The 16,663-nt window shown below is 45.6% G+C and overlaps 1 protein-coding gene across 2 annotated transcripts in view; it reads left to right on the top strand.

Moving 5' to 3' along the window:
* The window catches only part of LOC110259922 (uncharacterized), a 666,350-nt gene extending 650,972 nt beyond the window's left edge, over positions 1-15,378 (top strand). For both annotated transcript variants that reach the window (XM_085017475.1, XM_085017474.1), the window contains one exon: positions 13,594-15,378. In XM_085017475.1, the coding sequence (XP_084873601.1) occupies positions 13,594-13,644 (51 nt within the window). In that variant the 3' untranslated portion in view covers positions 13,645-15,378. The remainder of the gene's footprint in view (positions 1-13,593) is intronic.
* Positions 15,379-16,663: the final 1,285 nt, after the last annotated feature.

The following is a 16,663-nucleotide window of genomic DNA, read 5'->3' as shown; positions in this document are numbered from 1 at the left end:
TCCCCCAATATCATGATCATCTCTAAAGTCTTATTAAGACATATTTTGAAGCATATTTCAATAGTTTGGATAATAGCTTCATGGATTAGAGCTAAGTACAATAACAGAATGTACCTAGCTTTTGACATTAAAATTGTTATTTACATTTTTTTTTTTTTGCTGCAATGTGGCATTATAATGAGGGTAAATTTTTCTTTTGAAAGGATGAGTATGATTCTGGGATGAAAATGCACACTAGTTAATAAAACCACAGATAAGTATACCCTTGCATCATGCCATTCTGTTGAGGCAGTAATTTAAATATGTCTGCCTTGTCTGGACTCTCACCCTCTCCAGTAGATGAGGCAACATCCTCCTGAGAAAAATGTAGTTGGGGGATGGGTGCAGATGCCAGCTCTGTCATTAGCTGTTGTGAACAAACTTTGTATTGTGTGTAAAGTGAGAATAAGATAAACTTCATTTATTCATCCATTAAAAAATAATTTTGGAACTTCTAAAACATGTCATGTGCTGAAAGTTTAATTGCTTTCTGTAATAAAGGGAGGAGCAGTCACTAGCTAGTTATCAGAGTGACTGAGTGGATGGATGGATAGATATGTAGGTGGATGGATGGATGGATGAACAGATGGATGGATGAACAGCCTGGCAGATAGAAAGGATGGTAGCGAGACTTTATTTGCATTTCCAGCCTTATCGCCCCCCCAATCTAGTGATTTCAATGCAATTCTTCTTAGGGACTCACTCTTCATCCTTCTCTGCCCATATGTTTTAACATGGATCTGGCTGTAACCATAAGACCGATGGACCCATCCTGGGTCCACTGGGAGTGATTCAAAGCTAGACAAAGCCCAACAGCTCTAATTCCAGGACTAGGGGAGGCATGACCTAGAGAGAGGCAACGCTTTTCTACCGGACTTGGATTTGGGCTTTGCCTAGCAGCTTGTGAATGCACACAAAGAGAGCTTACCTAGGAGTGAAACCACCAGAGAGGAAAGCAGAGTGTGGGAAGGAAAAAGTGGAATGTTTGGGAGTTCCCTCGTGGCTCAATGGGTTAAAGATCCAGTGTTGCCGCTGCTGTGGCTGGGGATGCTACTGTGGCAAGGGTTAGATTCGTGCCTGGGGAACTTTTGAATGCCATGGGTAAGGCAAAAAAAAAAAAAAAAGTGGAATGCTGATTAAATGATTTTAACAGCTGATTTCTGCCATGCCTGATACTAACACCCAGGAAAGGGAGTTCTAAAAAACAGCTAGCCTGGGAATTCCCATCATGGCGCAGTGGAAATGAATCCGATTAGTGTCCATGAGGATGCAGGTCTGATCCCTGGCCTCACTCAGTGAGTTAAGGATCCAGTGGTGCCATGAGCTGTGGTGTAGTTCGCAGACAAGTCTCGGTTCAGGCATTGCTGTGGCTGTAGTATAGACTGGCAGCTGCAGCTCAGATTCTACCCCTAGCCTGGGAACTTCCATATGCCATAGGTGTGGCCCTAAAAAGACAATAAAATAAAATAATAAAATAAAATATTAAAATATTAAAATAAAATAAAATAAAATACAGCTAACCCAGGAGATGGATCCAGTTATTTACGATGGGCTATGGAGGATGGAAAGTGGAATCCATCACAGCGTCCCATACACTACCTCTTGGATGAGTAACCACAGCCTGTGGACCACAGGTGACCTGCCTAAACTTTGGGATACAGGCCATAATCTCATCTCACATTCAACAATTTGAAAGCCAACTCCATGGGGCTACTTCTCAAATATTTGACACTTAGTATATCAAATATCCAAAGATTTGCTTTTTCGTGGCCCAAAAGCAAGGCCAAATCTCTTAGTGCTGGGGAGTGTGAGTTTTGAGAACATCCTCCTTGCCAGAGAACTCAATAAAAAAGGATTTCACTTTGAATTCACTCTGAAGGAACCAAAAGAATGTAGCCAGTAAACATGTTTCTTTGCCCCGAAGCAGGCCTTGTGTATAAAAAGTGGCTCAATATTGTTTTTGATAGATGATATCCTCTCAGGGTCTTTCCAGCTTTAAAACCCTGAGACTACATGAAAAGAGAGCAGTGAGAAATTTCTCTTTACATCATTGCATAATATCCTCAGAGCCTAGAGCAGTGCCCAGCGCAGAGAAGTTCTCAGGAAGAAGTTGGTCAATAATTAATGAATATATTTTGACGCCTACAGAATCCTCGTCCCTACCTGCTCACTGAGGAAGACCCCAATAGAGAAGGTGCTTAAGAGGCAATTAGTTTCCAAAGAAACAATCACAAAGAGTCAAAACGTCCCTTAAGATCCCTCTAAAGTCACCCACCCTGTGAAGCAGTAGATCGTTTCTCAGTATGTCCAGCCAAGTCCATTTTCCTTCCATCTTGAACAGACGACTGTGTCTTGAGCTGAGTCAGTGATCAAGAGGCTGATTTGGGTTTAAGCCAATCAGAGGGACTAAAAACAGCAGCTTGGCACACAGCATGGGGAAACACCCATACTCTCAGAGGCCAAGAGATGAGAGGAGGGCTCTGTAAAATCAGATTTTCCATCTTCTGCGTTCTAAAGCTCTGAGTGGATGGAGGTTAAAATCATCTCATTGATTTAAAAGATTCTCTGTCCTCTTCCCCAGCCTCCTTCTCCTTCTTCCCTCCCTCCTCTTCTCCCTTCCCTTCTCTTCCCTCTCACTCCTTCTCTTGCCCTTCCCACTAACCACTTCACATCGTATGATGTGGATAACGAAAACATCCTTGTCTTGGCCACACCCACAGCTTATGGAAGTTCCCGGACCAGGGGTCAAATCCGAGCCACAGCTGCAGCAACCCTGGATCCTGAGCTCACTACACTGGGCCGGGGATTCAACAGGGTTTGCAGTGACCTGAGCCACCGCAGAAGAATCCTTCACCCACTGCGCCACAGCGGGGACTCCTAAAATATACTTCTGATGCAACTATGTTGTTCAACTCTGATGCAACTATACTTTCACAGACTAAAGAATATCCCCAGTAAAAAGGCACAAAAAAGGAGATGTCTCTGTGTCTCCTGATGCCCATCCCCACTCAAAACATTCCAGGGTTGATAGGAAGTATACTTTATATTCTGTCTCTACCCATATGCCGGTGATCTCGAGGAAGCAGAACCATCAGAGTGAAATGCTTCAGGCAGGCTCCACATTAGACTCTCAAACCACGACCATTCATTCTTTTTCCATCCAAATAAAATCCCCGTCTTTACAGTAAACGTGATGAATGGAAACAGCATCCTTGGAGATTTATATACATCTTGCAGGCTTTTTTTACCCCTTTCTCTCTCTTCTTCCCCATCTTTTCATTTTTGCAGCGCAACAAAGTTTCACAAGGGAGGGTTTTATAGAAAATCCATGTCTGGGGATTTATTCAGGCCTTTGTCATAAATTATGGCAACACAGAACCAGTCTCTTGTGATACAATTCCAAATATTTCAACAAGGTGATTACAATAAAGTCCGCAGCTCTCTTCGGCTGGAGTAGGATGTGTGCGTGCAGCTGCTCTCCCAGATATGAGGGATACAAACGCCATACAAAGCTTCCTTTGATGAGAAGGCAAGGCTGAGTTCTGGAAGGGAAGGCAGTCTTTTCCCCCAAAGAGTACTAGGTTGAAATAGAATTGTCTTTTTAAAACCCAGATCGGCATCTAATCTAAGGCGCCTGGAAATGACAGCAGGCAAGATGAAAGAGTTTCCCCGGATGAGAAATGACCTCGTCCCTTGATGCATCTTTGCAGTTAATATAATGACCTTTAAAATCGAGTTGCTGAGAATTGGACAAAGTTTTAAAAAAAAAATCAAGCATGAAAGCCCTGAAAAGATGATAAGGGATTGTTTAAATGCCTGCTAATCGGGCGCCATGCCACCTGTGACCTACAACATAAACCAAGGGATACGTGAGCCATTTTCCTTACCGGTTCTGAATAAAAATCTAATGAAAGAAATAAAAGAACTTCAATGATCAGTTTCCATTCTGAGCCAAATAGCTGCGATCCATCCAACCCTAGATTCAGTCTCCGTGGAGGCCATCAGGGAAGGTCGTGGTCCAGCTGACCATCTCAGACAGGCAAGATGATACTGTTGATTCGCCTCAGCTTTGAGCAGGAACTTGTGCATCCTTTCAGTGTCAGCAGATGGAGTTTTATCTGCAGAAGTCGAGATCGTTTTTGTTTTGTTTTGTTTTAGGGCCGCACCCGAGGCATGTCGAGGTTCCCAGGCTAGGGGTCAAATCGGAGCTGCAGCTGCCGGCCTGCACAACAGCCACAGCAACTCAGGATCTGAGCCACATCTGTGACTGACACCACAGCTCATGGCAACACTGGATCCTTAACCTACTGAGGGAGGCCAGGGATTGAACCTGCAACCTCGTGGTTCCTAGTCAGATTCGCTTACACTGCCCACGACAGGAACTCTCTAGATTATTTTTCATTCACATCTCAACATTACTGCCACCTCCTCCAGAGGACTACCCTGGCCACTTCATCAAAAGACTCTTCCTAGGGAGTTCCCAGTTATGGCTCAGAGGTTAAAGACCTGATGTTGTCTCTGTAGGATGCGAGTTTGATCCTGGCCTCACTCAGTGGGTTAAGGATCCAGTGTTGCTGTAAGCTGCAATGTAGGTCACAGATGCAGCTCAGATCCCACATTGCTATGGCTGTGGCGTAGGCCTCAGATGCAGCTCCCATTCAACCCCTAGCCTGGGAACTTCCATATGCTGCAGGTGTGTGTAAAAAGGAAAAAAAAGAGTCTCTTCCCAGGAGTTCCCTAGCGGTTCAGTGGGTTAAGGATCTGGTCCTGTCACTGCTGTGGATTGTTGCTGTGGTGTGGGTTTCCTCCTTGGTCCAGGAACCTCCATATGCCATGGGCATAGCCTAAAAAAATTTTTTTTAAACAGAAAAGACTCTTCCGGTACCCTAGTCACCAGCCACCCCTCCCCATTTCATTTTCTCCCTGTGTTTTAATATCTATACCTCCTCATTATCTCATTTACTTGTCTGAATATTACCTCTCTGCTCCCGGAGAACTCAACTCTGAGGATCTTTCCCTCGTATTCACCATGGTGTTGGTACCTAGAACAGCATGTGGAGCCTTGCCACTGTGAAAAAGCAATTTTGTATAGAGAAGTGTCTGTCCTTTCTAACAATAATTTTTCCACGTGTACCTTATTTTGTGTAAGCCAAATATATTCTTTAATAATTTAGAAGATTCTGGATTTCCCCTCGTGTTTGAGTGGTAACAAACTAATATCCATGAGGACGCAGGTTCAATCCCTGGCCTTGCTCCATGGGTTAAGGATCCAGCGATGCCTTGGGCTGTGGTGTAGATCACAGATGCGGCTTGAATCTGAGCACAGGTATGGCCCTAAAAAAAAAAATAATTTAGAAGATGCTTTCATTTGAAATTCCATGAAAGAATCCCACAGCCAGCTCCACCAGGGCGTGAAGGGACAAGTTCACCTTCTCTTTTTTCAAGAGCACAACAGATACAGCTGGAAACATGAACCTACTTTGGAAACTGCCATGGCACCTGGAGCAGGTCCAGGTTCTGGAAGCAGATGTTGACTGGGTCTGGGGTATGAGATGTTTATGATTAATCAATTCCTGGGAAAGGAAGCAGGCTGGAGAGAGAGGTGGAAAGAGGTGGAATCGCAATGCAAGCAGGTCTTAGCTCTGGAGCAAATACTGGGTGACCTTAGGTCATCCCGCTGCTTCATTAAATCACAGGCTGTGGGCTGACCTGGCGCCTGGATCTCTGCAACCAGGGCTGACCCCAAAGGAGCTGAGAGCTGGAGGTCATCTTTCCGCCACCCCCTGGAGCTGGGCAGAGACTCCTTCCTGAGAGGGGTGCCTGGACAGGACGCCTCCTCCGTGTTTTGCTGTTGCAGACCTCAAGTTCAAGGCAGCACTTTCAGGAGTCTGGCTACCCAGTGTCCACTGAGTTCCTGCTGTCTTCGAAGAGGAGCCACAAATAGTGCCATTCCTAAATTAGAAGTCACGTCCTGTAAGTGCTTGCTGACTTGGCAGCAGCAACACTGACATAATTTCACAAATAATGATGTTATCCTAGGCAAAAGTTGCATTAGATCAATTACCACTCTATTTCAGGGCCATCTCAGTAGCTTTCAGTGTTTATTTCAGTTCACCTATTTTTAAACCAAAGCGCTCAGGCTTCTGAACCGCAACCATGAAGGTACCTTCCTTTTCTAGTCCTTGACAGCATCTTGCTCACATTTTGAACTAAAGACAGTGATTTGAATAGCCTCCCCTCAAATCTCTCTTCTCAGTTCCCTTTCTTGGTGTCTTTTTATTTGAGGGGGTGGGGGAGTGGTTGTCCAGCTACAAGGAGAGTCCAAAACATAAGGCTCAAAATAGAAAGGAGAGAATATTGATACCTAAGGAGAACAAAAGGAGATGAATTTGAACTACAACAGGAGAAATTTGGGGTTAGATTGGGATTTATTTCCTTTTGGAGAAAGGTGTTGAACATAGGTGGCTGTCAAGAGAAATCATTAGAGCTCATGGAGTTCTCTTTGTGGCTCAGTGATTAACAAACCCGACTAGGATCCATGAAGATGTGGGTTCGATCCCTGGCCTCGCTCAGTAGGTGAAGGATCCGGTGTTGCCGTGAGCTGTGTTGTAGGTCACAGATGTGGCTCAGACCTCGTGTTGCTGTGGCTGTGGTGTAGGCCAACAGCTGTAGCTCCGATTCGACCCCTAGCCTGGGAACTTCCTTATGCCGTGGGTGCAGCCCTAAAAAAAAAAAAAGAACAACAACAACAACAACAAAAGAGGATCCTAGTGCTCTTATCACTTAGGACATTTTAAGAGTTTTAGGAGCTCTGTGCCAGGTACCGAGAGCAAAGACCAGTCCATATATTTTCTATTATCTCACACCCACAGATTATATGTCGAAACCCAAGTGCCTAACTTGATGGTATTTAGAAGCAAAACCTTTGTTCAAGTTGCTTGGGTTCTGGTCCTTTGGAAGGTGGCCCTAGCAACTAACCCAGCTGAGTGAGGTCAGGTAAAGATGACATAATCCTTATGAACTGTCCTAGCGCCCCCATGAAGGAGGAGTCACTGAATCTAAGAAAGCAGGGAAATGTATTTATTTATTTTTTTGTCTATCAAGTGACATATTATTTTATTTTTTACTCAATGAATTTTATTACATTTATAGTTGTACAACGATCATCACAGCCCAATTTTATAGCATTTCCATCCCAAACCCCCAGCCCATCTCCCCCCCCCAAACCTGTCTCCTTTGGAAACCATAAGTTTTTCAAAGTTCGTGAGTCAGTATCTGCTCTGCAAAGAAGTTCACTGTGTCCTTTTTTTATTTTATATCATTTTAGCTTAGTTTGGTTTAGTTTTTTAAGGGCCACACCTATGGCATATAGAGGTTCTCAGGTTGAATCGGAGCCATAGCTGCCATCCTACCCCACAGCCACAGCCACACCAGATCCAAGCCATGTCTACAACCTACACCATAGCTCACAGCAACACCAGATCCTTAACCCACTGAGCAAGGCCAGGAATCAAACCTGGGTCCTCATGGATGCTAGTCAGATTAGTTTCCGCTGAGTCATGACAGGAGCTCCCATTGTGTCCTTTTTTCTGGATTCCACATGTAAGTGATAGCATATGACGTTGGTGTCACACTCTCTGACTAACTTCACTTAGTGTGATAATTTCTAGGTCCATCCATGTAGCTGCAAATGCATTATTTCTTTCCTTTTAATGGCTGAGTAATATTCCATTGTGTATATGTACTACATCTTCTTTATCCACTCCTCTGGCAGTGGACATTAAGGTTGTTTCCATGTCTTGGATATTGCATACAGAAGCAGAGAAATTGATTGGTTGATTGATTTTGCTTTTTAGGGCCACACCCATGGCATATGGAAGTTTCCAGGCTAGTTTCCCAGGCTTTGGGTTGAATCAGAGCTACAGCTGCTGGCCTATAGCACAGCCACAACAATGTGGGATCCGAGCTGCATCTGCAACCTACACCACAGCTCATGGCAACACCAGATCCTTAACCCACTGAGCAAGGCCGGGGATCGAACCTGCATCCTCATGGATCTTAGTTGGGTTCATTAACTGCTGAGCCACAAAGGGCTCCAGAAGCCGAGAAATTTAAAGGATATCTGCTGTCATGCTGGGCCCCAAGAGGATATGATAAAATCACCTCCTCCTCCCTTGACCTCGCCCACACTCTAGTTGCCTTTTCATTCTTTGCCCTCGATTCTCTGAATCTATTAAACAGCGGATGTGCTGGCTGTAACACGGGGCTCCCTGCATTTCAGGGCCCTTGAATATCCAGTGGGCATAAGAAGATAATCAACATTGGAGTTCCCGTCGTGGCACAGTGGTTAACGAATCCGACTAGGAACCATGAGGTTGTGCGTTCGATCCCTGTCCTTGCTCAGTGGGTTAAGGATCCGGTGTTGCCGTGAGCTGTGGTGTAGGTTGCAGACGCAGCTTGGATCCCGAGTTGCTGTGGCTCTGGCGTAGGCCAGTGGCTACAGCTCCGATTCGACCCCTAGCCTGGGAACTCCATATGCTGCAGGAGCGGCCCTAGAAAAGGCAAAAAGACCAAAAAAAAAAAAAAAAAAAGAAGAAGAAGATAATCAACATGGAGATGTAGCTGAAGGGACTCCGTAGGATGATACATGTAAAGTCTAGGCCCCCACCGTGATGGGCGTGAACAAGAACTTCACATTGTACTTTATCCACTGGCATTCATCACTGGAAGCAGTGATAAGAAATTATAATTAATGGGTGAATCATTGTTTTTGCTATAAATCAAAGTCCTCTTCTGATCTGTGTCATTCCTGGGATGTCATAGGATCACACAAGCCTGGGTTCAAAGCCTGGCTCTGCAATGTACAAGTGGTGAGACCCTGGGCGAGATTGCTTAAGGGGTTTGCCGAGATGGAAGTGTAAAGGGGTCCTAAAGATACTGAAAGATTGCCAGGGGGTCCAGGGAAATAGACCCATCCTCATGAAGAGGAACAGAGTGGGCGAAAAAGGGCGAAGGACTGGGTGGTTTTAAAACATCCAGGCAACGTTGGGGAAGAGGCAAGGGGGTGATTATTTTGTTTCCTACACCCCTTCACATCCCACTCCAGTTGGTTGGTATTAAAGATGGAGCCCATGGTCCTTAGCACCAAGTTCCTTACATCTTGATTACAACAGAGGGCCGATGTCCTAGCCCATTTTTTATAAGGGACTTGAGCATTGTGAATTTTGACATGGGGGGTGGTCCTGGAACCAACCCCTGGTGGATACTGAGAGGTGATTGTCATCTTATTAGAGACAAAAAAATCGCAAATATCTTCAAATCTACCAGAAACCAGGAAGTATTCCAACTACTGTGATAATAATAGTTTGGGATGTTTTGTTGGTTGGTTGGTCTTTTTCGGTAATTTTGTTGTTTTGACTCCTACTCTGTGCCAAGAGCTCTGGTCACCACCTTGGACATATTTGTCGAACTCTTAACAACTCCATAGTGTAGACTGTATTGTTACCTCATCTTAGAGAGATAAGAGACTGTATCGGAGCTTTCAGAGCTGAAGTAACTTGCTCAAGATCCCACATCTAGTGTTAGAAGAAGGATTTGGCTGTGGGGACCCAGTTAACTCCTGCTACGGCTGCCATAACCAAGTACCCCAGACTGGGTGCTTACAAAACAGAATTTTATTTTATTTTATTTTATTTTTTGTCTTTTTTGCTATTTCTTGGGCCGCTGCCGCGGCATATGGAGGTCCCAGGCTAGGGGTCTAATTGGAGCTGTAGCTGTAGCTGCCAGCCTACACCAGAGCCACAGCAACACAGGATCCAAGCCGCATCTGCGACCTAAACCGCAGCTCACGGCAACGCCGGATCGTTAACCCACTGAGCAAGGGCAGGGACCGAACCCACAACCTCATGGTTCCTAGTCGGATTCGTTAACCACTGCGCCACGACGGGAACTCCAGAATTTTATTTTTTTTATGATTTTTCTTCCATTATAACTGGTTTATAGTGTTCTGTCCGCTTTCTACTGTACAGCATGGTGACCCAGTCACACATACACGTATACATTCTTTTTTCTCACATTATCATGCTCCCTCATAAGTGATTAGGTAGAGTTTCCTGTGCTACACAGCAGGAACTCATTGCTTATCCATTCCAAAGGCAATAGTTTGCATTTTGCATCTATTAACCCCATATTCCCAGTCCATCCCATGCCCTCCCCCTCCTCCCTGGCCATCACAAACAAAATAGAAATTTATTTTCTCATAGTTCTGAAGACTAGAAATCCAAGGTCAAGGTGTTGCTTTCTTCTTGGGTTACAGGTGGCCATCTTCTCCCCGTGTCTTTTTTTTTTTTTTTTTTTTTTGGACTTTTTAGGGCCACACTTGTGGCATACGGATGTTCCCAGGCCAGGGGTCAAATTGGAGCAATGGCCACTGACCTGTGTCACATCCACAGCAACGCAGGATCCAAGCTGTGTCTGCGACCTACACCACAGTTTATGGCAATGCCGGATCCTTAACCCACTGAGTGAGGCCAGGGATCAAACCAGCAACCTCATGGTTACTAGTCAGATTCGTTTCCACTGAGCCACAAGGGGAAGTCCCTCTTCCTGTGTCTTTAGCAGTGTTCCCTCTCTCCATGTCTGTGTCCAAATGTCCTCTTCTTATAAGATTGGCTGTCAGATTGGCTGAGGGCACACCATGGTGACCTCATTTCAACTCAGTTACTCTCTAAATGCCTCATCTCCAAATTCTGTCACCTTCTGAGATGCTGGGGATTAGGATTTCCAGAGAGGAACTTCTGGGGAACACAGCTGAGCCCATAGCAACCTCCCAAACCTGTGTTTCCTCAGGTGTGAAACACATACCATTAACAAAGTAGCGTGGCTTCAGGTATGACCTGAACAGGTGTAACAGCCCTGAACTGTCCCTAGAGAAAGCGAGTCCATTTTCACATCTCTTCCAGTTCCCTGATCACACCTGGGAGACCATCTTGGCGAGGTGCTGACGACTTAACACTTCTCTGAAGCTTACGGTCTCCTCTTTGAACAAAGACAGCTAGCTAGCTAACTAACCAGATTTTAAAGCCTTGCTTATTCTTACTGTATTGGTTTTCCTACTGACTTCCTAGTCAAGGCAAGGAAAATCCTTTCCTTTTCAGAAACTGATGGGATGTTTCCCTTTCAGATAAATGTACCTTTAAAAAAATAAAGGGGCGTTTCCATCATGGCTCATGGTTAACAAACCCGACTAGTATCCATGAGGACGAAGGTTCAGTGCCTGGCCTTGCTCAGTGGGTTAAGGCTCTGGCATCACAGTGAGCTCTGGTGTAGGTCACAGACACAGCTCGGATCTGGCGTTGCCGTGGCTGTGGTGTAGGCTAGCAGCTACAGCTCCAATTCGACCCCTAGCCTGGGAACCTCCACATGCCGCAGGTGTGGCCCTCAAAAGACAAAAAGTTAAAAAAAAAAAAAAAGAGGGAGTCCATCTAAAGAAACGAAGGTACTGAGCAAGTCAGAGTCAGAGTGATTCACAGCAATGATAGTCCATGTAGGTGTCTACAGTGGCTGAAGTTAAGGAGACTCTTGTCTATACTGGTAACCACAGGAAAGACTGAAACCAAAAGAACCCATGAATCAAAGGCTGAGAAGAAAAAATTCCTAAAGGCTTGTCCCCACTGGGGATGGGGGTTGTAGGCAGGCAACTCGGGTCTCAGGCTAAGACTCTAGGGTCTTAAGTCAATGCCACCAAGCTAATTGACTATTTCCTACCAGAGGAGCGAATCCCACTTTTGGAATCCTTTCCTTTTCAGGAGTATTCAGCCTCTGAACCTCACTCCTTCTGCTATTTCTCCATCCCGGATAGTGCTAAGAGTCAGTCCCTTTCAACAGAGCCTTTCTGAATTTAGTCAAGCCGTAACACCCACCAGAGCCAGGATGTCGCTTTTGGTGATTCAACACAGCCCATTTCTCCAAGGATTTTCCCAGATGCTCTTTGGGTGGGAGCTCAGGGAAGCAGATGGATTCCAATGCCGGCTTCATTATTTAGCAATCCTTGGTCTTTGAACAGGTTTCATGACCTCCCTGGATCTCAGTCTCCTCATCAGTAAAATGGGACCAATAATAGATGGCCATGACGATCAAATGGGGACCATCCTCTACCATGAACTCTGGGCACATCCTGAGCACTCAGTAAACAGTGGATATCATTAGCTTCCCCAAGGCAGAGAATTGGAAATGTGTACCTGCCAAGCGTTCTGGGAGTGTGGCCAAATTACCCCACCTCGGACATGAAAACTCTTCCCAGCTTTAAGTTTGGAATCTCCTCTGCAATATATCTACATTCGTTTTAATATAAAAATAATGCTTTAAGTTACCATCAAGGAGAATTAGGGTTCCAGAAAAAAAAGTGGGCTTTAGATACCCTCTGCCATGAGTCCACCATTCTCGTAGATGTGAACAATTAGAGCTTTGAGAGGCGTGCAGGGATTACATCCCTTTAACTTAATGGTTCTCAACAAAGAGCAATTTTGCCCACAGAGGACCTGTAACAATGTCTGGAGACATTTCGGGTTGTCATAACTGGGGGGCAGGTGCTACTGGCTCCTAGTGGGTAGGATCCAGAGGTCTTCTATAGATGCTACAATGCACAGGACGGCCCCTCACAACCATCACTGTGTAGTTCCGAATGTAAGTAATACCCATGTTAAGAAAGTGTGCTCTAGGGGTATCCCGAAGGCTTTGTTGTTGAACCTAGATTGTTTTTCATTCCATTTCTCTCTCTGCCTCTCCTGCCCCCAGTAATCTCTCCTCCGTCTCTTCATCTTTGACTGTTGTGGCCCAAAGTGTGGAGAAATGAAGTGTTGCAGTTACAGGCAGACTGTATTGAGAAACCTTACTTGGGGTAGGAGATTCTGGCAACAGGAGGCATTTAAGCTGCCCTGTCTTTCACGCCTGTTTAGTCCAGATCTCTGAGTGTCCACCAGACACCAAAGGTTGTCTTGGGCCTTCGTCAGCCCAGGAGTTCTCCGGAGTGATGGGCTCTTCCACGGAAAGATGGCTGTGATGACCTGAGCCAGTCCTGAGCAAAGCCAGGGAGATGACAGCTGGGGTCTTTCATCTTCTCTCCCTACACCCATCTTTCTGTTCTGGGTACTTCTAACTCTTTTCCCCACTCCCAGGCAGGTTCAAATCCTCCACTATTTAGCTAAGATCAGCCTACTAGCTTAGTCAAGTGTTCTCCAGAGAAACAGAACCAGTAGGATGTGTATATGTCTGGAAGGAGATTTATTATAAGGAATTGGCTCACACAATTATGGAGGCGGGCGAGCCCAAATCTGCAGTGTGGGCTGGCTAGCTAGCGACCCAGGAGAGTCGATGCGACTGTTCCAATCTGAAGGCAGTCTGCTTCAGAGAATTCCCTTTTGCTCAGGGAGGCCCATCTCTCTGTTCTAGTCGACGGAATGGATGCACCCACATGCCTTTGCCATGTCCAGTAGATTATTTCTGCCAGTTTAATGATGGTTGCTTAAGCCTTGACACATGCTCTGCATCCTACAGGTTGAAGGAACCAAATTTCGATCCACGTTGACATCACTGGAGAAGCATTGACACAGAAGGAGAAAAGCATGAGGCTCTCCCACATGGAGTCAGCATGCCCGGGTCAGGGCTTGGGGCTGGTCTTGTGGACAGGAGAGGATGACTGTCTCTCTGTCTCTCTCTGTTTCTACTCCTGGAGCACAGTAGCGTTTCCTTGCAGCTGCTGGGGTAAATGTTCTGCTCACCTGTTGCTCCCCTTTAGTGGATCCCAGGATCCTGGTGCAGGGAGAGGGTGCAGGGAGTCACACTGAGTGGATCCCAGATCCTGGTGCAGGGAGAGGGTGCAGGGCATCACACTGAGGTCAAGGATCCAAACCACATCTTCCAGCCCAGGGTTCCCAACAAGAAAGCTGATATTTTAACCAGCTCATCATTCCTGTGACTATTTCTCAATTGGTTCATAATGCAAAAGTGAACAAGGGATGTCTCTAAATAGCACATGCCAGGGGACAACAGCCAGACTTCTCTGTGGATTGGTCCAGAATCAAGGAGTGGAAGCAGAAAATGACCTCTGGCAGCAAAGTCAGAGCCTGCTTTGGATGAGACGGTGTGGACGGCATCCCACATCCTAACCTCTTTGTGTTTATCAATGGCTGTTACCACAGATAGTTAGTCATGGGCTAAGTATGCCACTGTGCATAGGGAATCGTAACCAGTTTACCCCACAGACACAGGGGACTGCAGGAGGTCTCAGGCCTATAGGAGACATAACTGTGGTGGACCAGTTGGCCAGTTTTTCTGCTTTTGTTGTGTTCCATCAAGTTTTGTTTTGTTTTCTATTTTACAAATTTCAACAAAGACAGGGAGGAAACTGTGAAGGGATTGGCAGTCCAGATAGGAAATCAAGATCCCTCTGTACATCGGTCTCTTCCAAAGACTGAGCTCTTTAGCTCCCAAGACCATCAGAAGCCATTGGATCTGTTTAACAACACAGGATTCCCTGATTCAGCCCTGTTTGTTTCAATGCTGAGGTTAACGGGTTAACGGGCTTCAAGGTCTCTTAGTCGACACCTTGCTGACTGCCAGTGGTTGTGTTGAAAAGATAATCTTTAAAATATATTGACTCAAAAGTTCGTAGGAGCAAATATATCCTGAGGAAGATGGAACTCGAGGCCAAGCATGGAATGTCTCTTAATTGTCAATTTTAATGCAGTCATTGGTCACTTCATCTAGAATATCCCCAATTTCCACACCACGAAGTTACTCTACTTGCTAGACACTCGCCCATCTTTCTTTTACTTCCTTTCGGTAACTTGAGCCCTTTAGAGAGGGACTTTCTTTTTATTTATTTATTTTATTAGTTTTTATGTGTTTTACTGAAGGGAAGCTGATTTTTAAAGTGGGATCATTTCTGCTGTACCAGAAAGTGACTCAGTCATACATAAACATGTATCCATGCTCTTTCAGATTCTTTTCCCACATAGATTGTCACAGACTATGGGGTAGCATTCCCTGCGTGACACAGCAGCCATATGAGTGCATGTGCCATATGCACACGGAGAGGGATTTCTCGTTTACTCAGAAAACCATGTGTTGTATGATCCCATTTGTCCACAAAGGGTAAATCCATAGGGACATAAAGTAGATCAGTGGTTGCCAGGAACTGGGAGTGGGGAGCAGGGATTAATGGGAAATGAGCACGTGGGTTCTTTTGCGTGTGATAAACATATTCTAAAATAGACTGTGGTGACTGTCTTGCAACTCAGTCCATTTTCTAAAACGTATTAAATTGTATCATTAAAATGAGTAAAACTTGCAATCTAGGGAGTTCCTGTCATGGCTCAACGGTAACTAGCCTGACTTGTATCCATGAGGACGCAAGTTTGATCCCTGGCCTCGCTCAGTGGGTTGAGGATCCAGCATTTCCGTGAGCTGTGATGTAGGTTGCAGACACACAGACCTGGCTCAGATCCCACATTGCCGTGGCTGTGGTATAGACTACAGCCTGGGAGTGGGGGCAGGGATGAATGGGAAATAAGCACGTGGGTTCTGATTCGACTCCTAGCCTGGGAACTTCCATATGCTGCCCGTTCAGCCCTAAAAAGACCAAAAACAAAAACAAAAACAAAAACAAAACAACAACAAAAAAAACCTTGCAGTCTGTAATTTATATTTCGATAAAGTTGTTTATAAGTAAAATGAGGAAGAACGCGACACAGTGAAGTAGTCTCTGATGTCCTGCCCACACCCCAAGGCCTGTCGGTTTGCATACAGGCTCTCTGGCTTCCACCTGAGTCCTAGAGCTCTTTGCCTAAGGACTTGCTCCGACCACCAGCACTCCATCTGCCCACACGGGGGTAGACTGGAAGTCCCAGGCTGTTCCTGTCCCTTGAGAGTAGCCTTCAACCACGAACTGCTAAGAACTGGTGTATAAATACCTCAGCTCCTGCCCTTTCGGCACATTTTACAGGGTGTTTCCCAGGCTTCTCCAAGTGGAATTAAATTCCAAAATCCCACAGTGATGACTTGCTTCAGGAGATAAATTTCACAGGCCTCCTTCCCCTGCCTCAATTTCCTACCCCTCTGCTGTTGTATCTTGGGATTCCTGCCAAATTACTTTCACTTAAATCTTTTCTTTTTTTTTTCTTTATTTTAGAGCTGCACCTGCGGCATATGCAGGTTCCCAGCCTGGGGATTGAATTGGAGCTGCAGCTGCTGGCCTACACCACAGCCACAGCAACGCCAGATCCAAGCCATATCTGTGAACTATGCTGCAGCTTGTGGGAACGCCAGATCCTTAACCCACTGGGTGAGGTCAGGGATCAACCTGGCATCTTCAGGGATGCTATGTTGGGTTCTTAACCTGCTGAGCCACAATGGGAACTCTGATCTTAGAGTCTGGTTTTGGGATAACCCACTAAGGAAGATGCGTTGGAAATTAGTAAGGACTAAATGTTGGGAGTTCCTGTCATGGCTCAGTGGTTAATGAACCCCACTAGGATCCATGAGGGCTTGGGTTCGATCCCTGGCCTTGCTCAGTGGGTTAAGGATCTGGCATTGCCGTGAGCGGTGGTGTAGGTCGCAGATGTGG

The sequence above is a fragment of the Sus scrofa genome, chromosome 3 (genome assembly GCF_054392235.1).
Source record: "Sus scrofa isolate SSC_HxYL_T2T_F1_AM1 chromosome 3, Sscrofa_HxYL_maternal_Yorkshire_Landrace_v2.0, whole genome shotgun sequence".
NCBI classification, from domain to species: domain Eukaryota; kingdom Metazoa; phylum Chordata; class Mammalia; order Artiodactyla; family Suidae; genus Sus; species Sus scrofa.
This window is presented reverse-complemented; position numbering and strand designations above follow the sequence as displayed.